This window comes from Anabas testudineus, chromosome 12 (genome assembly GCF_900324465.2).
Source record: "Anabas testudineus chromosome 12, fAnaTes1.2, whole genome shotgun sequence".
NCBI lineage: Eukaryota > Metazoa > Chordata > Actinopteri > Anabantiformes > Anabantidae > Anabas > Anabas testudineus.
The window spans coordinates 16,692,267-16,712,880 of record NC_046621.1 but is presented as its reverse complement, the minus strand read 5'-3'; the positions used below and the strand labels follow the sequence as shown (position 1 = coordinate 16,712,880).

General features: G+C 44.1%; 2 protein-coding genes and 1 long non-coding RNA gene across 5 annotated transcripts; 2 read left to right on the top strand and 1 right to left on the bottom strand.

Moving 5' to 3' along the window:
• The first annotated feature begins 64 nt into the window (after positions 1 to 64).
• Positions 65 to 4,888, top strand: qrsl1 (glutaminyl-tRNA amidotransferase subunit QRSL1). The gene is made up of 11 exons (XM_026355624.1): positions 65 to 199; positions 1,032 to 1,191; positions 1,272 to 1,370; positions 1,451 to 1,547; positions 1,627 to 1,794; positions 1,892 to 2,067; positions 3,137 to 3,249; positions 3,339 to 3,531; positions 3,646 to 3,763; positions 3,896 to 4,101; positions 4,496 to 4,888. Exons 1-11 carry the CDS (start codon positions 176 to 178, stop codon positions 4,696 to 4,698), a joined length of 1,557 nt encoding a protein of 518 aa, XP_026211409.1. The 5' UTR covers positions 65 to 175; the 3' UTR covers positions 4,699 to 4,888.
• LOC113159109 lies at positions 1,778 to 12,060 on the bottom strand. The gene is made up of 3 exons (XR_003298600.1): positions 11,913 to 12,060; positions 9,593 to 11,521; positions 1,778 to 1,792 (listed from the first exon to the last, which is right to left on the bottom strand). It is a non-coding gene; the product is annotated as an uncharacterized LOC113159109 (long non-coding RNA).
• A 67-nt stretch (positions 12,061 to 12,127) lies between these two features.
• Positions 12,128 to 20,577, top strand: iars2 (isoleucyl-tRNA synthetase 2, mitochondrial). 3 transcript variants are annotated; one of them, XM_026355620.1, is made up of 24 exons: positions 12,128 to 12,592; positions 12,992 to 13,504; positions 13,587 to 13,709; positions 13,805 to 13,958; positions 14,041 to 14,189; positions 14,371 to 14,420; positions 14,523 to 14,632; positions 14,717 to 14,807; positions 14,942 to 15,057; positions 15,386 to 15,555; positions 15,931 to 16,021; positions 16,156 to 16,307; positions 16,417 to 16,577; positions 16,773 to 16,875; positions 16,983 to 17,076; positions 17,816 to 17,924; positions 18,225 to 18,327; positions 18,414 to 18,536; positions 18,646 to 18,777; positions 18,857 to 18,963; positions 19,061 to 19,206; positions 19,314 to 19,504; positions 19,807 to 19,951; positions 20,409 to 20,554. In XM_026355620.1, the coding sequence occupies exons 2-24, from the start codon at positions 13,238 to 13,240 to the stop codon at positions 20,552 to 20,554; spliced, it is 3,033 nt and encodes a 1,010-aa protein (XP_026211405.1). In that variant the 5' UTR covers positions 12,128 to 12,592; positions 12,992 to 13,237. The 3 variants fall into 3 exon arrangements, with proteins under 3 accessions (XP_026211405.1, XP_026211408.1, XP_026211407.1); XM_026355623.1 differs by having other exon boundaries at positions 12,128 to 13,504; positions 14,720 to 14,807; XM_026355622.1 differs by lacking the exon at positions 12,128 to 12,592 and having other exon boundaries at positions 13,238 to 13,504; positions 20,409 to 20,577.
• Positions 20,578 to 20,614: the final 37 nt, after the last annotated feature.

The following is a 20,614-nucleotide window of genomic DNA, read 5'->3' as shown; positions in this document are numbered from 1 at the left end:
CACAGCGCAGCCTCTCCGCCAATCGGAGCGCGGTTTCTTCAGCGGCCGTCCAATTACAGAACGCGTTGTTAGACGATGCTCCTCGACGCAAACATGGCAGCCTGCAGCTGCTGCTGCTGCACACTGTGAGAAGGTTGTTTATCATTTGAAAGGTTGTCAGACAAATCCTGGCAAAATGCTCAGTCTGACATTAAAGCAGGTTAGTAGGAGAGTGACCGAACTTCTTATTGTTCACCAGCTGTCGTTTGGATTTTTGTTAGCTAACAGATGGACATTGGTCTTTAGTGTAGTCTGGTTTGAATCGTCCGACATGTTTATGTCAGTGTTTGGAGATCTGGTGTTAAAGCTTTATGTAAATCACAAGAAACTGGAGTAGCAGATAACAGTCTATATAGATATCTAGATCGATAATAGATGATCGATATCTAAGACGGGTACTAAACGTCTTCAACTATGTGAATGAAGTCTAGATCAGCTGGTTAAAACACAACAAAACACGGAAATATTTATTATTTATCTTCATTTTGAACAGAATCTGCAAAAAGTAAAAAGTGGTTTGACTGTGGTGACATTAAATTCATGTTTTACCCAATAGGATTCATATAAAATGGAATTGTTTTGTGTTGTATTGGAAATATAACCTTAAGTAAATTGTACATTTCAGGAGAAAATCCCCTAAATAAAAGTCCTCATTTTGTAAAGTTATGCGTTTGAGAATTTATATGATTAATATTAAATGTATTATTTATGCATCATATGTTTAGTTGCTGTTGATGTAAACAACATCATATTTTTTAATGTGTATTTTTTTTTGTGGAAACAAATGTTTGACTGCTAAAATCCATCTAGTACAGTTGTCTATAACGTAGTGAGAGTAGATGTATACAGTAGTCATTGGTTATTTGGGACTAACTATTGTTAAAGATGTTAATAGCACCAGTGATTTTTATTTTGTGCTTTAAAAATGCTCTGTTGAGTAAAAGAACCTGGTAGCATTTTATCACCAGTTGTTAATTGATCATTTTCTTTAGGTTTCTTTGGCCCTCAGAGAGGGAAGAATCTCCCCAACCGAGCTTTGCAGGAGGTGTCTGAACCGCATCAAGAAAACCCAACATCTTAATGCTTACATCAGTGTGACAGAGGAGTTGGCGCTGAAGCAGGCTGAAGAAGCAGAGAGCAGACTGCTACAAGGTGTGGACACACGAGCGTATGTGTTTGCATCTTTTCTGCGTGGAGTCCTACAGTATGTGTTACTGTTTGATTTTTTTCAGGTGCACCCAGAGGTCCTCTAGATGGAATCCCTTTTGCAGTCAAAGACAACTTCTGCACAAGGAATATCAGGACCACATGTGCTTCCAGGATGCTCAGAGGTCTGCTTTCACCTCAGTACCATGTCTCACAACACTTCTGTCAGTCAAGTGTTGATAACCTGTCACCATGTTTTCTACAGACTACGCTCCACCATACAATGCTACAGTTGTCCAGAAGCTTCTGGACCAAGGAGCTGTTCTGGTGGGGAAGACCAACATGGATGAATTTGCTATGGGGTAAAAGCATTAGAATAGCTGTTTTTCTGTTTACAAAGTTTAGATATGTGTTTGTCATTATCTTATTTATTCATTGCAGCTCTGGAAGTACAGATGGGGTTTTTGGTCCAGTAAGGAACCCTTGGAGCTATGCTGCTCCCTACAGAGAGCACACAGGGGCAGCAACAGCAGCAGACTCTGAGTGGGTCATCACTGGAGGAAGCTCAGGAGGAAGTGCTGCAGCTGTGGCCTCTCTCACCAGCTACCTGTGAGGCAACACATTCAAGTTCACTTGTTCAGAAACATTTAGAAAGAAAACAAAAGCGAAAAGATGAAAATGTGCTGTTTTGGTCATTTTGTGACAGGGCTTTGGGTTCAGACACAGGTGGTTCTACTCGTAACCCAGGAGCACTGTGTGGCGTTGTGGCCCTGAAGCCAACTTATGGTCTGCTGTCCAGACACGGTCTAATCCCTCTGGTCAACTCCATGGACGTGCCCGGCATTTTGACCCGCAGTGTCTGCGACGCAGCCATGGTCTTAGGTAGGGAACTTTTGATGAATTGTTGTTACGTTTATGTTTAGCTGGGAACCCCTTTATCCAGTGCAACCTTAAAAAACAGTCGCTGACTGCCAGTCCATACAAAGAATCAACAAATGCATAGTAAAAGTTATGGTTTATTGTTGAGTTGCAGATACATCAGAAGTCATCTGCATAAACCACCTGTCTTTGTTGTGGTACTTTCCCTGTCTCAGTCCGCTGCCAACTGACTAATACATTTAAAATGTACTAAATTTGAATTGCCTTACATCACTTAGTGATCTCACCTCAACATCTTTCCTCTAACAACCACTGTTCAGGTTTATACTCTACCATTCAAAAGTTTAGAGTTACATGGAAATTAAAACGCGTGCAGTATGTGTTCATGGAAAACAAGGACATTTCCATTCGATTAGATTAGAAGTGGAATCTTATCTAATCTAATCGAAATGTCTTTGTTTTCCATGAAAACATGTTTTCAGCTGTGCTACCATAATTACAAAAAGCTTTACTAATGATCAGTTATCCTTATAATTTAATAAACTTTCATTATGTTTGCTGACGATGAACCTTCGTACGTCTGTGTAGATATTTTACTTAAAAAACTATATTTCCACTCTATTTCTGATCAGTTTGACTTTATAAGATCTGCTTTTCATTTAAAGGCCGTGGCATTTCTAAGTGGCTCCAAATGTTTGTACATGTGTAAAAGCATATATGTACAGTTGTGCAATAACAAATAAAAAGCTCTAATATCATAGGTACACTATGAAGCTTTGACCTCACACAAGACTGTGCAGCGGTTGTGTGAGTGGTCTGTCTTGTTTGTAATAAGCACCCTGGTAATACTATTCTGGTGATTAGCTTTTTGGCTGTGGTAACAGAACAACAAACATAGCTGTGCGCAGACAAAGACATAAACGGAACACGTTACACTTTGGTATAACCTCTCTCTAAAAAAAAAAGAAATCTCCACAGGGCACCTTTAAATTTGTCCATGTAATAGCAAGAATAGGTGACGCAGTTATTCACTCCTTTCATCCTGACCTGGAATGTTGTTAATGTGGCACAGGTATCCTCCAAGGCCTCGATATTAGAGACTCAACAACAATTCCTGCTCCTGCCCCCCTGACGGAGCTACCTGAAGACTTGGATGTCAAGAACCTCTTTATAGGCATCCCTAAGGTGAGCCTAGTTTAGTATCAAATTCATTGTCTCCTGTATAACATCTCAGTATCACTGATACTATTTTTTTTTATTGCATTTTATTGCAGGAGTACCACGCCCCAGGCCTGTCTGAGGAGACTGTAGCTCAGTGGAGTTATGTTGCCGACATGTTTGAGAGAGCGGGGGCGCGGGTGGAGCAAGTGTCTCTCCCACACACCCAGTACTCAATTGTGTGTTACCACGTCCTGTGCTGCGCCGAGGTGGCGTCTAACATGGCCCGTTTTGACGGGCTTGAATACGGTAGGAAGCGGCACTGCTAAACGTGGCATCAAAAATCAGGTTGCCCCCAGTGTGCGTGTTAAAATGAAGATAATGTGGTTATTAAGGTTATTAATATTAAGGTTTGTGTGTCAGGCCACCGAAGTGACGTGGACAGCTCAACAGAAGCCATGTATGCCTCGACCCGACACGAGGGCTTCAACGATGTAGTGAGAGGGAGGATTCTTTCTGGGAACTACTTCCTGCTCAAACAGTAAGACACCAGAGCCTGAAATGAGACAAGGTGTCTTTCTTTAAATTGAAGAGAGTCAAATTAGAGTGATAGTAATTCCAAAGCAGCAGCAATGAACTGATTCACACTAATTGACCGTGCTCTTTCTGCTAGGAACTACCAGCACTACTTTGTGAAGGCCCAGAAAGTACGGCGACTGATAGCGGACGATTTCAAGCGCGTGTTTGGCTCAGGTGTCGACTTGCTGCTGACACCCACCACCCTGACTGATGCAGCCCGTTACTCTGACTTCACACAGGAAGACAACCGAACGCGCAGCGCACAGGAAGACGTCTTCACCCAGCCTGTCAACGTTGCAGGTAGAACGGATGCCTTGAGGCAGAATCTGTGGCACTCTTCTTGCATGTGTAGGAAGTGTGGGAGGGTTCAAGAACCGCTATATTCTGCACTCATGGATACACACATATACTACTACCTTTAAAACCCACACAGCTTAACCTGAAAACCTTTAACACAGAACAACTTCAGCACAGTTCATCTTCTTATTTCCTGAACACCGGCACAGTGGATGGTAAATCATAGTGAAATTAAAAGAGGAAGTCAGCATGTGAGAGCAGAAGTAGCATCTCTGAGGACTAAAATCATAACCAGGGAGGTGTTTGTTGAGTGAGTGTCTCTCAGCTCACCTCAAACTATTAATTGCTTTTTCCTGAACCTTTTTCCAACTCTGTTATTTTTTTTTTTCCACCTCAGGTCTCCCTGCTGTTAGTTTGCCAACTGCATTATCAAGACGAGGCCTTCCTATTGGCTTACAGCTCATAGGGCCGGCTCTCCAAGACAAGAAGCTGCTCAGTGCTGCCCAGTGGATCGAGCAGAGGGTTGGGTTTCCCTCCATTAGTGACTATGAACACTCCAGCAAGAGCAGAACCGAAAGGGAGCAGACGTCAGCTGTATGACAAACTACAGACACATATCATGTCTCATATAAACATTCTTTGCAGGAAATTGTCAGTGGGCTGATGTTCATCACTCACATGATGGAACAGGAATAAAACCTGCTTTTAGGGATACGGTGTTTAAACTGTCACATGCTGCTGCATTCGTCTGATGGTGCAGCTATTGAACAAATAAATATAAATAAAAACATGTCTACTGTCCACGTGTGCACAATATATTGTTTGGTTTGTCTTTCACTGCAACTGTTCTCAAGCACTGTTAGAAATACATCCTGTACCCAGAGATGTGCATGAGAACAGAGATACATTAGGCAATTTGGATTGCAAAAAAGTTGGGTAATAATTTGTTTAATGACCACACACCAACAGACTCTTAAAGCCTTTTTGGCTGCAGCAAAGACTTTCCCTGAATACTAAGACTGTCCACATTTAAAGTGTTGGAATGTACTCAAGTGAAATGAATCCATTCAGCCAATTACATATTGGAAAGTGGCCTAAACTAAAGTTCACAACAACCTTCACAGCTCCACATAATCCTGACCCGTTCCCCCGCAGGAGGAGAGAATCTACTAGTTCTACTTTGACTAATCCAGATGAAGATTTTCTGCAAAGGTTTCGCACTGTTTTTAGTTTTTGTTGTCTACATGTTGTTTTTCTTTGTTGTTCTACGTGTATGAGTGAGGGCTGTGAAAAAACAACATTTTAATAATAATAAAAATAATAATAATAATATTTATTGCTGGAGTTTTGACAAATTAATAACACCAAACCTCAACTGAGTGACTGACAGGAAGAAGTGCGTATGTGTTCACGGGTGTTGAAAGTCACTTCTTCCTCTTTTTTTCTTAGTATCAGTTTACAGTTAACAAATAAACACATATTTAATTTTAGTGAGTTATAGACAAATATCACAACAGCCGTACTTCTGCATTCTAGAAAAATGTTGACATTGTTTTCTCATCATCGCTCCAGTGTGCTCAGAGTCCCAGTTGGTAGCAACACAAACTGCCTGTATTTAAAGCCTCTGCACACAGATTTAGACGGCAGCCACTGCTTGTGCCCTGTTTCTGTAGGAACATTAATAAAATTAAGAACTCTATCTGTAAAGGAATTCAATATTTTGGCAAGTACATTTATTTTTATGTTATTTTTTCAAATGTTTTTGGACAGTCAGGTCCAGCTGGCTCCTTTAAAAAGCAGTGAAAGGACAACATCAGCATCTAAGCATCTAAGCATGTTTGGATTCTATGTGAGAGCAACATTTATGCACCTTTAAGAGACATTATAAAGTAGATGTTGCTGAAGCGCCTGCTTTTCCATGCCAGAGGAAGTCATATTTCATCCAGTTAAAGTTACAAAATAGCTTCTGATCAGTGCCTAATTATGAAATATTTGAAAAAGGAAACATGTGGCGTGCTGTGAAATGTAGCGTGATAAATTCTCACACACACTAATGCACGACACAGTCCACGCAGGACTTGTGTTTCCTTTGACAACCTCCTGTCCGGATGTGTGGATTTGCACAGCATGCCCCCATGCTCCCCTCTTTCATCCTTCACTCCATCCGTCCCACCTGCCCAGCTCTTTCCAGTGCCTATCATTTGATCCTGATCTCTGTGTTCATTACACAAATGCCGCCCTCGATCGCGGCTGCCAGAGACGGATGTGCTAATGAAATCTCAGCAAAGCACAGGCATACTTCAGGTGCCAGTACAGACCAGTACATCTGGTCCCTTTAGATGATATTTGAATGCATTTTCCACTTGATAGACAGAGGGCATCAAAACCGTAAACCTGTTGAAATTGTACTGCAGAGAGCAAACCATGTGCTTCCTGCACAACTGTTGAGGCACTATATTGTATAGGAACCACAAACAACAAGAGTGAGTGAGTGTGTGTGGGCTGCTCTTCAAACCACAGGATTAGTGATACAGCTGGGTGGTGCCAGGTGGAGGAATTTCCCCAATACAAAGTTTGGTTCCTTAAGCTGCACCTCCCAGAGAATTAGTTGCTGGTTGCATGTTGTCCAGTGCAGCTTTGCATGGCACCTAACTCTCTGCAGGGATGTACAGAGTTATTAGAAGGCTTCTTTTAACAAACGAGGTGCGATATCAGTTTCATATTATAGTTACGAAACATAGACCACTGCCCTATCAGTGTTCAAAATCTCATTGTGTTGGGGGGCCCAGTCTTTGTCTACACCACTGCTTGTACTGCATTGCACTTCTAACAATAGCACCATGCACTTGCATTTCATTTAATCAGTTTCAGTCAGGGACGTTATGACTCATGAGCTCAACTACAACTAAAAGTCCAATGATTTCCAAATCTTATAAAACCACATTTCATTTACCAAAAAAAAAAAATAAAAAAAAATGGGAGACTAATGTTGACCCACTCTTGTGAGTGTGAATGTTTGTGTGATAGACTAGCATCTTGCTCAATGACGGCTGGGATAGAGTCCAGTACTACGGCAAGAGATAAGGAAAATAAATGAACGAATGTCCATTTCCTGCCTGATTCAGGATTTTAATTGATCAACAGTACTCAGTTCTAAACAGTACTAAAACCTGGATGTATTTTTTTCAGCATTGATGAAACCTTTTGATAACAAGCCAGAAGGCTCGCTCTCCTCTTTGGTGAGGAGGACGCAGCGGCCATGGTGATATCATCACAGAAACATACCTGTTTTTAATGCGGTGCCGTCTGAGAGAATAAAGACTACAGGCATCCAATATTGCATTTGTGTCAACTGCTTTGTGTCACTGTTTTGCACATCTGACTGTAACAGTAACATCTGATCAGTCACTCTGCAAGTTTTAAATACAATACAAACAGCTACAGCCTGGGTGACTGATTACAGCGATCAGCTAAAACAGAAACACTACGTGGTGGTTTGACCTCATGGTTTAATTTTAATGCTGGATGATTGCAAGATGATTGACGGGTGTCAGAGGAACCAAACACAGTATCTCAGCTGCTGCATGTTTAGCTGCAGACCTGTTGCTGCGCTCAAGCTGACATCGGTTTTGCAGGTTTTGCAAAGCAAAGTTTGCACGATGATTAAAAAAGAAAACAAGTTTCAGGGCTTTCTGACGGGGACTGTTATCCGGATTGTCTATGAAAATAAGAAACTCTTTTCACCTCCTCCTTAACCGTCACTGTGCTGAACATAGTGTAGATGCTATCATAATTTTTGTTATCATGTTTTTAAATTATTGTTTTTATTACAATTTAGTCACAAAAAAACTTGAATCTATTAATCCTCCCTTTTCATTAACACAATTAACACTTAATTATTTTCAGTTTAAACATTTGATTTGTTTTCTTTGTTCTATTGTGAATAGAATATGAGTTTGAGATTTGCAAATCATTTCATTCTATTTATGTAGTTTTTATGTAGAGTCTCAAGATCTTTGGAATTGCAGTTGTTCTACAGTAGGTGAAGATCGATTGCTCGAACATTACTCACTGTGTCAAATGGTTTCTCTGCAGTCTAATTTAACCTTACATTTCCTTGTTAGATGTTGTTTTATTGTACAAATCAGCAGTTACTGGCTATACCAACTTGCCCACTGTGTTGTCCGATGCTTCTTTCATAATCTTCTTTTCTCTCTCTACTCCACTCACTCCATCCAGTCGAGGCAGATGGCCGCCCACCCTAAGCCTGGTTGAGCTGCAGGTTTCTTTGTTAGAGGGAGTTTTTCCTCTCCGCTGTCGCCTAGTGCTGCTCAACTGGGATTGTTGGATTTTATATAATTCTACACTGCCAGTCCAAAAATAAAAGTCACCACCTGGATTTAACTAAGCAAATAGTTAAGAGCCTCTCATTGGATAATTACTGCATGGATGATTATTTTTTAGCTGGCAACAAGTTATTAAACTGATGCAGTGAGTAGCTTCTCATTTCTTAAACAACCAATATATGTTAGTCTGTTTCAGAAGGGTCAAAGTATTGGCAGGAATCAAGCAAAGAAAACATCAAAGAGATTTTAACACATGACTGACCACCACAGAGTCCAGACCCTAACTTCATTGAGAATCTTTAAGATGTGCTGGAGAAGACTTTGTGCAGTGGTTCAACTCTCCCATCATCAAAATAAGATCTTGGCTAAAAATTAATGCAACTCTAGGCGGAAATAAATGTTGTGACATTGCAGAAGCTTACTGAAATGAAGCCGTGGTGAATGTGTGCTGTAATCAAAGCCAAAAGTAACGAAATATTAGAGTGTGTGACTTTTTTTAGAAGGTCAGTGTATATAGAGTTGTCTTCTTTAAGGTCTTAAACTTTATAAGTACCTCAAGATGACCTTTGTTGTGAGTTGGCACTATATAAATAAACGGAATTGAATTGAACTCAATTAAACTAATTATATATGACATGCAGATTAGTTCACTTTAGGATATTGGTTATCAACTCAGTTCCACTTTCAAATGTTAAGTAAGTTTGGTGTGTTAATTCTTACTTTGTGAAAATCAACCTCGAGCATTTGTACAGAATGTGGTGAGAACATGTGAACATTTCTGATGGGATGGTGCACGCCATGATATCACTACCACAAATTTAAAATTGAATGAGCAGATCCTGGATACATGGATAAGTAGGTTATGGAAAGAGTTTGATATTTTAGTTCCTGTCCCTGCATCCTTCAGGTAGCACAGGACAATCCATCTGAGGAACAGCTATATTTTCCTTTAAAGTCTTAAAATGTGTCACACTGAAGCGAGTTGTATGCTCTGTGAATCACTGGTTTCACAGTAGAAACCAGCGTGACAGCGTTTCATTTTGCTGCATTGTTTTTAAAGCAGTGCATCATCTCTTCATCACCTCAGTGAAGAACGCTTCTGCTTCACTTCCCCTAAACTGCACAGTTGTTTCACTCACTTCAATTACCGTTTCACTTCTTGTCTTCATTTCCCAAAGCAGCAAGTGTAAAACTTGACAGGCCTCGCTGGAGCTGGCTGATGTAAGCCTCCTGCCAGGAAACCACAGGTAGGGTGACGCGAGACTTGTTCCCAGCACATGATCGTCTTTGACTTATTGATGAACAACAAACTGAGCTGTTGTTTCAGACTCCAGGGAGTCACTCACGCATGTGATGCTGCAGCACCTCTCACAGACGGCAACATCCTGGTTTCGAGTGTCTTGAAACGCACATTCCTGCTTTGGAACAGAGCGAGCTCGAGAGCAGGTGAAGCTCTGGAGTGTCCTTCACCTTTTCCTGATCCCACCCCTTCCTCTTTTATTTGCCTTCTTTGTGTGCGTGTGTGTTTTTTTTCTCCCCGTTCACCAGCGAACAAACACCTAACCTCAGAATTCAGGCTTCTCATTACATTTCATTTGTGGAGTGGCTGCGGGCAGGAGGAGAGCTTTAAGTGGTCACACTCTGGCGGTCAGCTGAAGGGGAGAACTTATCTCTTGATCATCTAACCCCACACTACAGGAATGTGGCCAATGTTCCATCAGGCCGCTTCAGCTTTGAATTATAAAGCATGTTTGTGAGGTGGAAACCGAGGGACCTGATGGAGGAGGAGGAAGAGGGGTAGTTGGAGGTCCTGAGCCGATAAGAGCTGGACAATACAGCCTTTGTTGTGCCATGTGATCATCGTGGGATGCAGTTCTCCAAGTGTGTGCCTACACTGAGGGGGGAGGGGACAACAGGTGAATTCTATATAGAGGTGCTCTGACGGGAGAGACTAGGTGACTGAGGAGGCAGCATTTAAATTATTCACCTGATTTGTCAATTATTGAAGTGTTTATTTCATTAGTAGGCCTCACTATGCTCAAATGTATGGTGTGGTGTTTAAGCAGCACCCAGAACTGTTTTGTAATTTTCAAATTAAATCTCAGTAAACTGAAAAATCTCACAGCTTGAATGAGAACAGTTCAACCACATGTACTCCAAATGTGGAGACCTCTTGTCTGTTCTACAGGCCTTGACGGCGGATGTTTGACAGTTTAAGACCATGTGGTTGACTCCTTACACCCCTCCCTTACCGGTTTCACAGCACCAGCGTTGGCACAGTCACAGTTTACCCCCTTCAACTCAAGATTTGGCGCATTAGTTTAAAAGCGGATTCAGATAATCTCAGGTGAAACCGATGCTGCTTTCGGTCTAGTTTCCGTTAAACTCTTCAGTGCGACTGTTCAAACAGCCGCGTAAAACATTACGCACGTCAAAGAAACGGATCATGACAATTCATCACAATGTAAAGCTTTATTATCCTTCTACAAAAAAAATAGGTCTCTAAAACCACATAAAAATCACGTTTACAGATTTTTTTTTTTTAAACCCACAATCATTTAGACTATCAACATGATTTTTAGCTTTACTCTCCCACCCCTCCCCCCACCAGCGTCAGAGACTCCAGCGTTTCCCCAACAATTATTTTCATGTAGTCCAGATTGGCCTTTGCAGAGAACAGCAGAGAATAACGACCAGAGCAGTAGGGCGCGTCAGTGTCCGTGCGTAAATCGGAGGAAGCTCTGCGCCGCGGCGCCGCGCGCTCCTGGACACGCTCTCCAAAATAAAACGCACTCCGTGACGTTCAGGAGTTGTAGAGTGCTCCTCAAGTGGCCCCCGTGGAAAGCGCTGCTCTTGGTGTAGCGTGTCGTCCACCCCGCAGCCGCGTCGGCTGGGTGTCCAGTGCAGAGAGCCATCGGGGGGTGGGGGCCACATTAGGACCAGCTGTGGAGGAGAGACGCTCCCAGAGCCAACGGGAGCAGCAGCGTGAGGGCGTCGGTTCTCCCGGAGCCGCCGTTGGACGTGGTGTTCGAGGCAGTCGTGGGCGTCGTGCCGTTTGGAGCCTGAGCCTGGGCCACCTGCAACGCACAACACATTCCCGGTTCTTTTACAGGTTCACAACAAGTCCAAACGGAACAACAGCGGCTACCACAAAACTTAAAAACGCAACCCAGAGGGCTCCGAGCCTCGATCCAGCTCCACGCTTAAAACTCATCCACGACGAGCTCTGTGTCAGTGCAGTTTCCAAATCCAACATGTTTTAACACGAGCCTCACGCGTTTAACATCAAAGTCCTACTTACAGATAATTTAACCTGCATTTTCTAACTTCGCTTAGAATGCGCACTGTTGGTTTCACAGGTTTAATTACTGGAGGCAGCCTGGGATCAAACACGAGTTTCTCTCATCTTTAAACCGATTAAATCCCACAGATTACTCCTGTTATAGTCAAGAGATAGAAAGCACTCACCTGTGATGAGAGATGGACAGCCAGCAGCAGGAGTCCAAGGTAAACTACAAACATAGGCTTCATCTTGGGTGTGTGTTGGCAGCTACACGAGGTCCTGTGGTTTAGAGGAGGGAGGGATGAATGAATGAGGAGACGCAGACGCGCTCTTTATACCGCCTGTGACATCAGCGACACCTGTGTCGTCCTCTGACGCGCGCATGTGAGCAGAGCCATCTATGCGCGCATAGTTTCACCAAAACTAACATTAAACTAATGTTAATAGTCAAACTGAAAATAGGGATAATAATAATGCTCCCACTGAGGATGATGAGGAACAGTGACCACTCACAAACACTGTTACTATTTTAGCTCACTGAGATTTATTAGTAGGCTTAGTATAATGCCAGCATTTGTATTAATCCTAATAATAATGTTTGATTATGATATTAACAAATAGCAATGTTTGTAATTCTACACAGCCTACCTCCAAAGCTCTCTGTCTCTATGATGCCAAATACAGGTTCTTGAAGAAAACCCACTCCGGAGTACAAGGGACCTGAGACTGAGGCAACCAGGTCACTCTGCAGCAGAGCAGTAACATGACACACACACACAGACACAGTCGGCAGACACCTCTCCTCCAGTGAGACGGAACTTGATATGATCTACCAGATCATCACAGATGACCCGGTTAAATGAAGGTGTGCAAAGCTTTAACTGGGAGCCACACTACTGCTAAATACAGAGGGAAGGGACGGGATGTGCCTGTAGCCCACATTTTTTAGTTTCTAATAAATCTGCAACATTTCTTATAACAAAGAAAAAGAAACATGAGAGACATGACTATGAGCAGCAGAACTGACATTTGAAAGAATAATAGGGTTTTGGCAGGAGAAGTTCTTCACTATAAATGTGCAACACACATATAGATTGTAGTTAATACCAGGATTTATATTTAAGTCTAAAAACAACAGATGTATGAAGATGATAGAGATGACACCTTCTCCTGTCCAAAGTAAAACAACTAAAGTATATTATGCATTAACATATCAATAAATAATAATCCCTGTGTTGATGACTGCCATCATGTCTTCTAACAGGACAAACAGTCCATCAGCAGCATGTGCCGCCTGTTGCTGGTCCACTGGGTGAACAGCGCCCTCCAGAGGCCTACTGCTGTCAACGCGACTGTGCAATGTCCTCACTAGGCTTCCGTAGTTGTCCTTCCTACTATTCCTTCCGGTAGAAACAAGAGTCCAAGTGAGGACGGAGTACAGCAACACACCAACAGACACACACACGTTTCCCCTTGTTGTGATCTGGCCACAGAGCTACCTCGCCTCTCCATGCTGCTGTGCCGGGTTTCCGCAGTAAGTCAGACGCTAGCGAGGTGGGGACGGAGGCCCCCGTGGGGAGGCGGCCTCCTCCGCCGAGCCGTCTCCTTCACCTCCAGCCGCTGTCATGGTGTCGGTTCAGGAGAAGGCGGCGCTCGGCACGCAGACTCAGGCTCAGCTCAGGGAGGGTACCGAGACACGGTCCTCCTCCCACACACCGAGTTCCCGATGAAGCTGAGCGGACAGAAGCTGCTGGACCGAGAAGTCGAGATACAGCAGGTGTGTGTGTGTGTGTGTGTGTGTGTGTGTGTGTGTTACATTCTTTGGTTAAACATAATATAAAAATCTCTTCTTGTTGCAGAAGTGCGGATTTGCAGAGCTGTACTCTTGGCAGAGGGAGAGGAAGTCCAAGAAGGAGTTCTGCCTCCATGATGGACCCCCATACGCCAATGGAGACCCACATGTAGGACATGCACTCAATAAGGTGACGTCTTTAGAGTGTTATTTCATATATGTGTGGCATTTCCTGCTCTTGTGGTTGGTTAATTACAGTATGGTAATTGCATTTTGATGATCCAGATTCTGAAGGACATCCGTAACCGCTTTGAGATGCTGAGGGGCCGGCAGGTCCACTACATCCCAGGCTGGGACTGCCACGGGCTGCCCATTGAGCTGAAGGCTCTGGGAGAGGTGGGGACCAGCGGCCTCAGTCCTCTACAGATCCGACAGAAAGGTAAGAAATGTCTGATAGATGAACTGAACACGAGCACTGTTCAAATAGCAGCCAATGTAACGTTTTGTTCTATCTCCTTCAGCGCGGGAGTTCGCTGAGGGGGCCATAGCTCGTCAGAAGGCTGCTTTCCAGCGCTGGGGGGTGATGGCCGACTGGGACCAGTGCTACTACACTTATGATGGCGCTTATGAAGCAGCTCAGCTGAAGGTTTTCCAGGAAATGTTCAGTAAGGTAGACAATCACGTGCTATTCACACAACAGATACATTTCCAGATTTTAAAATTCTCACTTTTTGTTACCTTCCAACAACTACGCAGCAAAAAATTAAACTAACCCGGGCTGTAGAGCTGGAAGTTATTGGATTTCTCTGGATGGTCTAACATTTATAATTCATGTAAATCTTTTTCTCCAGGGGATCATCTATCAGGACTATAAGCCGGTCTTCTGGTCTCCATCATCAAGGTACTGCTCACTCAGATGAATAGACTTCTAATCTACGTCAGCCCCTCATAACTGATTTAGCCACCTCCTGTAATTGTTAATCCTGTGTCGTTGCCACTGTAGAACGGCCCTAGCAGAGGCAGAACTGGAGTACAACACTGAACATGTGAGCAGAGCCATCTATGCCACTTTTCCTCTGGTCAAGCCTCCACCTAAGATAGCTGCAGAGAAAGGTATGTAGATATACACATGCCTGCACAGTGGGATCCACTGGGACATCTTATGAATAATGGTGCGTGGGACATGTGGTTCATCAGCAGGTCTGGAAGGTGTCTCTGTGTTGGTGTGGACCACCCAGCCCTGGACCATTCCTGCCAACCAAGCCGTCTGCTACATGCCCAATGCTCAGTGAGTTCCTGCACACATTTAAGGATTAGACTAACACCAGTCATGTCTGTGAAATGCACAAAGCGTGTTATCATGTGTCTTGTGTAGTGGAACATTTAGAAGGCTTTGTGAAGAACCTTGTTTTCTGTTTGCAGGTACTCAGTGGTGAAGAGGGCGGATAACACTCAGCTGCTCCTGGTGGCCACTGAGCGCACAGCCAGCATGGCGGCACTGCTGGGCACGCAGCTGGAAAGTGTGGGCACCTTCACAGGTAAGGCTTAGCAGTCACTGTGAGGACACTCATTGCATTCACTAACCCCCCTGTCGTGTAGGAAATGCTAATCTACACTGTTTACATTTTTAATTTATCATCTGTGCTGCCTTACCCTAAACTTTACCCTAATTCTAACCCTAACTCTCAACCCCGAAATCGCTCTTTAAACATCCCTCGTTGAGAAGACCGGCTAAAATGTCCTCAGTCCAGTGGTTTAAAATTCATGCTGGTCCTCACAATGATAGCCATACAAACACAGCAGTCAGGAGTGTGTTGGTGTCCTGTGTTACAAAGGTGTCCCCGTCTCATGTCTTTGTCCTCCAAGGCTCCCAGCTTGAAGGTGGGATCTGCAAACACCCCACGCTTCCTGACAAGGACGTGCCTCTATTGCCGGCCAATCACGTGACAATGGATAAAGGAACGGGATTGGTCCACACGGCACCAGCTCACGGCATGGAGGATTACAGTGTGGCATCGCACTTTAAACTGTCTGTGGTACGCCCCGTTTTCAAAAACTCAGCTTTATGATAATTAAAAGATTTAAACTGACATCCTAATAACATTATAAACCGTTTAGATTTGATCTTATTAACAATGGGCCTCATTCACAAAGCATTCTAAAGAAGGAATCTCTTCTTAAACCCCACTTACGCAGACATTAACAAGTGTTATTGTCACTTGTCCTTATTTTTTTGTTTTTTATTTAGGAAAAGAGTTGATTGAATGAGGCCCAATGTTCTCTACAGTTCATTTGTGTTTGTTTCAGTCATGAATCTTTTGGTAGTGTTTACTGGCTGACATACTGTGTGACATGCTTGTAACACGCTCTGACTGTGTGTGTGTGTGTGTGTGTGTGCACTTCTACCTCAGGAGTGTATGGTGGACGAGGATGGCAAGTTCACTGAGCTGGCCGGTCCAGAGCTACAGAGTCTGTCTGTGATGGCAGAAGGCACTGATAAAGGTACAGCAGAAATATGGGATTCATTTAGCCTGTGCTAATGTGTGAGTGTTGTGTTGTTGTTTATATTTTTACCTCTGTCATTTAGTTGTTTTTTTTTTCTTAACTACATTTATGTGTGAATCTGCCTTTGTCAGTGATTTCCATGCTGAAGGAGTGTGGAGCTTTGGTGAAAGAGGAGCAGTGTGTTCACAGCTACCCATACGACTGGAGGACGAAGCAGCCGGTTGTCATCAGACCCAGTAAACAGTGGTTCATCAACACAGCGTCACTCAAAGACAAAGCCAAGGTGAGCTGGACCAAAATGTGTGTGTTCTGTCGTTTTCCAGGAACAGCTGTAGTTCAGAAAGTGGGTTCTAAAGAAAACAAAATGTGTGTGTGTGTGTGTGTGTGTGTAGGAGGCGCTGCAGAAGGTGCGTGTTTTGCCAGAGTCAGCGAGGGGCAGCCTGCTGGCCATGCTGGACAGACGGACGTACTGGTGCATCTCCAGGCAGAGAAGCTGGGGCGTCCCAATCCCAGTCTTCTACCACAGAGAGACCGGAGAGCCTCTCATCAACAAGTGAGCTGATACACAAACCACACGCAGACAAACTGACTTGTACACACACACCCGGCCATGCCTTGGTGTTTGTGTGGACAGGGGAGGACGTATCACAGTTCCTTCTTCCAGAACAGCAACACAAGACTCTGGATGTGTGCGTCACACACAGATGTGTTATAGACTAACCCCTGCTCCTGTCTCTGACCTCTGCAGACACACAGTGTCCCACATAGCAAATCTGTTTAAAGAAAAGGGCAGTGACTGTTGGTGGGAGCTTCCTATTGAGACTTTGCTGCCACCCGACGTACTCAAGAAGGTGAGTGGATGTCAAGACCGATTGTTTGACTTGATAATGCGACCACTGACCTCAGTAGGGTGATAATCTGAGTTTTGAGTAACTACAGTAACTTTACTCTTTCTCAGAGTAAAGCAGGCCCAGTGGCTGACTATGTTCGTGGAGAGGACGTGCTGGACATCTGGTTTGACAGTGGAGCATCATGGGCCGCTGTGCTGCAAGGTACAGTGCATGTGAAAACTGTCCTGTTATGCAGGTCACACTTAGTACAAATAGATTAGATAGATCAGCATCTGTCATGTGCTGCAAACTCATCAGTTTCCACTTTTGCAAATGCTGTCGCTTGTCTGATCTGAACGTCCATTGTGAGGCGTCGGATATGAATCGGACCTAGGACCACATACGAAAGTGGTTCCTCTCTTGTGTGTGAACGTTTCCTTAGTCTGAGACGACTCCATCAGTGTTGTTTCTGAAAAGTGACAGTCACAGGTTGTTTGACTCTCCACATACTGTGGTGACACATCTGCCTAATGTTGTTTAATGTGTCCTTTCCCCTCTGTGGTTTTGTGTCTCAGTTTGCTGCTACTTCCCCCTTTTGCCTTCAGAGGCTCTTGGACATGTTGCAGTTATGAGTTGGGAAACGTCTGATGCCAGCGTTAGTTAAGATGTCAGTTCCATGCGAGATGGGCAGGTCTTGTCTTCACCACTGGATAGCAGTGAATTGATGGAGGCAGATGACTCTGAAAGCTGTTTGTGTTGGTGACATGTGTACTTGAGCTTGACACAGATGATTGTGTTACTGCTCCCTCACTGACAAAAGCTGCTCTCTCTGGGGTTTTTCTGTCCTCTGTGGATGATGGACTTTAAAAGTTGTTTTGTCATTGTGTGAGTGTACAGTTGACTGATTGTCATCTTCTTCTTCTTCTTCCCTGCGCCCTGTCCTCCTCCACCTCTCCACCAGAGTCAGACCCCAGGGCGGATGCATACGTGGAGGGGAAGGACCAGATTGGTGGCTGGTTTCAGTCGTCGCTGTTCACCAGCGTAGCCGTCAGGAACAAAGCTCCGTACAAGTGAGTGTCCTGTTGTTTTGCTACTGTTTTTTAAAATATACAAAAAGAAGCTGGTGGACAAAAGTGGGAAGTAACTAAGTACAACTAGGTAAGTACTGTTGTTAAGTAAGGTTTTGATGTACTTAGCTTGAGTATTGCTTACTTTTACTGTCACTCCACCACAATTCAAAGGAAAATATTGTTTGTTTTATTCCAGCACTTTATTCCTTTTGTTGTTATTTTCATTAACTCAATGATGGACTCTACAGAAAGTAGTTAAACATATAGTCTGATGCATTTGTGTTTGTGTTCTGTATGTAGGTCTCTGGTGGTTCATGGCTTTGCTGTCAGTGAAAACGGAGACAAGATGTCCAAGTCTCTGGGCAACGTCGTGGACCCTGATGTAGTGATTAATGGGGGACAGGTGGGACACTGGGGCAGAGGTGATGAGATGAAATGACACGTTTCAGTTTCCTGGAGTTTTAGACAGTATGCTCTTTGTTCTCCCAGGACCCCATCATGCCAGCCTATGGGGCAGATGTGCTGCGCTGGTGGGTGGCCGAGTCGAACATCTTCTCCGAGGTCCAAATCGGCCCGACTGTTCTTAACTTAGCCAGAGACAACATCGGAAAGGTAGCGCTGCAGTAAAACTGTGCTGTAGCTGTTTCCACATGTCCTTATCATAATGACAATGATTACATCATTGTTGTTGTTCATCAGTCCCTCTATATTTCTCTGCCAGCTGAGGAGCATTCTGAAGTTTTTGCTCGGCAACCTGCAGGGCTTCGACCCCCGTGTTCAGGCTGTGGATCCCAAACAGATGCACTACATCGATCAGTACATGTTGCACCTACTCCGCGAGTTCAGCATCAAGGTGTGTTTGAGGCGGTGAAACAGTTTCAGCTCGAGAGCGAAATGGCTGTAGCTGTTTGAAAGTGTGCGTGTGTTTGCAGGTGACGGATGCCTACAGCGAGTTTGATGCCGGCAGGGTCATCCGCACTCTCCAAGCCTTCCTCACCAGAGACCTCTCCAGCTTTTACTTCAGCATCATCAAAGACAGGTATAACACCATAAAATACCACACCCAGTCCTCGTGTGCTGCTAAGGCTTTACTCTGCTGCTCCCATTCAGTCCTTCTGCATGTATCCATCCATCAGGTTGTACTGTGAGCCAGAGGACTCGTTGGGCAGAAGATCGTGTCAGACGGCTTTAGAGGAAATTCTGGACGGAGTGACCAGAGCCATAGCTCCCATCCTGCCACACCTGGCTGAAGAGGTCTATCTACATGCACCAGGACACGACCGTATGTGCCTGTCGCTTTGTGTTATTAGACTTTTGAGTTCGCTCCTTATGGCTGCTGACTTTAAAACCACATTGTTGTGTATTCCTACACTGGAATTGTTTCTGCAGAAGGGGAGACGCTATTCAAAAGCGGCTGGATCAAAAGCAGTTCCGTGTGGCGGCGACCCGGATTAGAGGAAGCCGTGGAAGGAGCGTGCGCCATCAGGGACTTGTTCCTGTCTTCCATTCCAGGCAAACATGCTGCTCAGTATGACCTCACTATTGCCATTGAACCTGGTCTGCTGTTTGAACTCATGGAGGTAAGTTGAACGCTGTTAGCACTGGAAATAGCACAGGAGCTAAAGCTTATTATTATTATTAATAATTATTATTCATCATGTTGACATAAAAGCATTTTCCATTTATATAATGTGTGCTATAATAAAAATGCACAACTGCTCCTCTAATGAGTTTTTGGCTAATGTAGCATTGCTGCTCCACATTAACAGGTAACAAAGTTAGTAAATGTGTTCTCTGTATAGGTTTTTGTCTGCAGTCAGTCCATAGAACATGTAAATGTACGTGTAAATAGAAACTCATACTCTGCCATACTTCACTTCAGTCTCTCCAAGAGGAGCCGACCTCCACCTCCTCCCAGCTGGCTGAGCTAATGATGGCAGCGCGGGTCAGTCTGGTCAGTGAGCTGCCGTGCGACCTGCCCCCAGACACCCTGCTCAACCACGGCACCTTCCTCATCAACCTTGAGGGTGAGGGACATCAGCACTAAGCCAGTGAAATGATCATATTTCCATCCCAAAAAAAATCCTGCTTCAGAGAGCATGCATCAAAAACATGTTTCCCTGGCAACAGTTTTTATGGTTGCCACCACATATATAATATTTTATGGTTTAATGCCTCTTTACAGCTCCTAGTTCCATATGGGGCGTCCAGATAGAGGCTTATCCAGTGTAGTCTTTGGATTTAACTCATGTTGTTTGTTCACTTTTAACTAGAGTAGATTAGAACAGTAACAGTAACCAGTCTAAATCAAATCACTGGAAAGAACAAAACATGCTCCATTTTATTAATGTGAATCTATTATGTATATACTTCACACTGTAATCAATCTGCAGGTATCACTCTTCAAATGTCATGAACTAGTCTGCAGGGTGGAAAACTGAATAAGTGATATCATGCTCAGTAAGTGTGTATCTGTCCCGTCAGGCGGCGTCATCCGTGAGGACAGTGCCTACAGTATAGCAGTGGTGCCCACCTCTGCCGCCCGGTGCCCGCGGTGCCGCCGCTACACTGTTCAGTCAGCGGACTGCCTGTGCCCACGCTGCAAGACTGTTGTTTCCCAGGCTCACTGACACGCCAAGCATCATGTCACCATGACGACTGGCAAACAACCAGGATGTGTGTTGTTGAGG

Bases quoted from the DNA above. Each gene is read 5' to 3' on its own strand.
- qrsl1 (XM_026355624.1), top strand. From the start codon at position 176: ATGCTCAGTCTGACATTAAAGCAG. The intron at 1,192-1,271 runs GTGTGGACACAC...GATTTTTTTCAG, and splicing joins AGAGAGCAGACTGCTACAAG to GTGCACCCAGAGGTCCTCTA. The intron at 3,764-3,895 runs GTAAGACACCAG...TCTTTCTGCTAG, and splicing joins AACTACTTCCTGCTCAAACA to GAACTACCAGCACTACTTTG.
- iars2 (XM_026355622.1), top strand. From the start codon at position 13,238: ATGCTGCTGTGCCGGGTTTCCGCAGTAAGTCAGACGCTAGCGAGGTGG. The intron at 14,421-14,522 runs GTACTGCTCACT...TTGCCACTGTAG, and splicing joins TTCTGGTCTCCATCATCAAG to AACGGCCCTAGCAGAGGCAG. The intron at 17,077-17,815 runs GTACAGTGCATG...CCTCTCCACCAG, and splicing joins ATGGGCCGCTGTGCTGCAAG to AGTCAGACCCCAGGGCGGAT.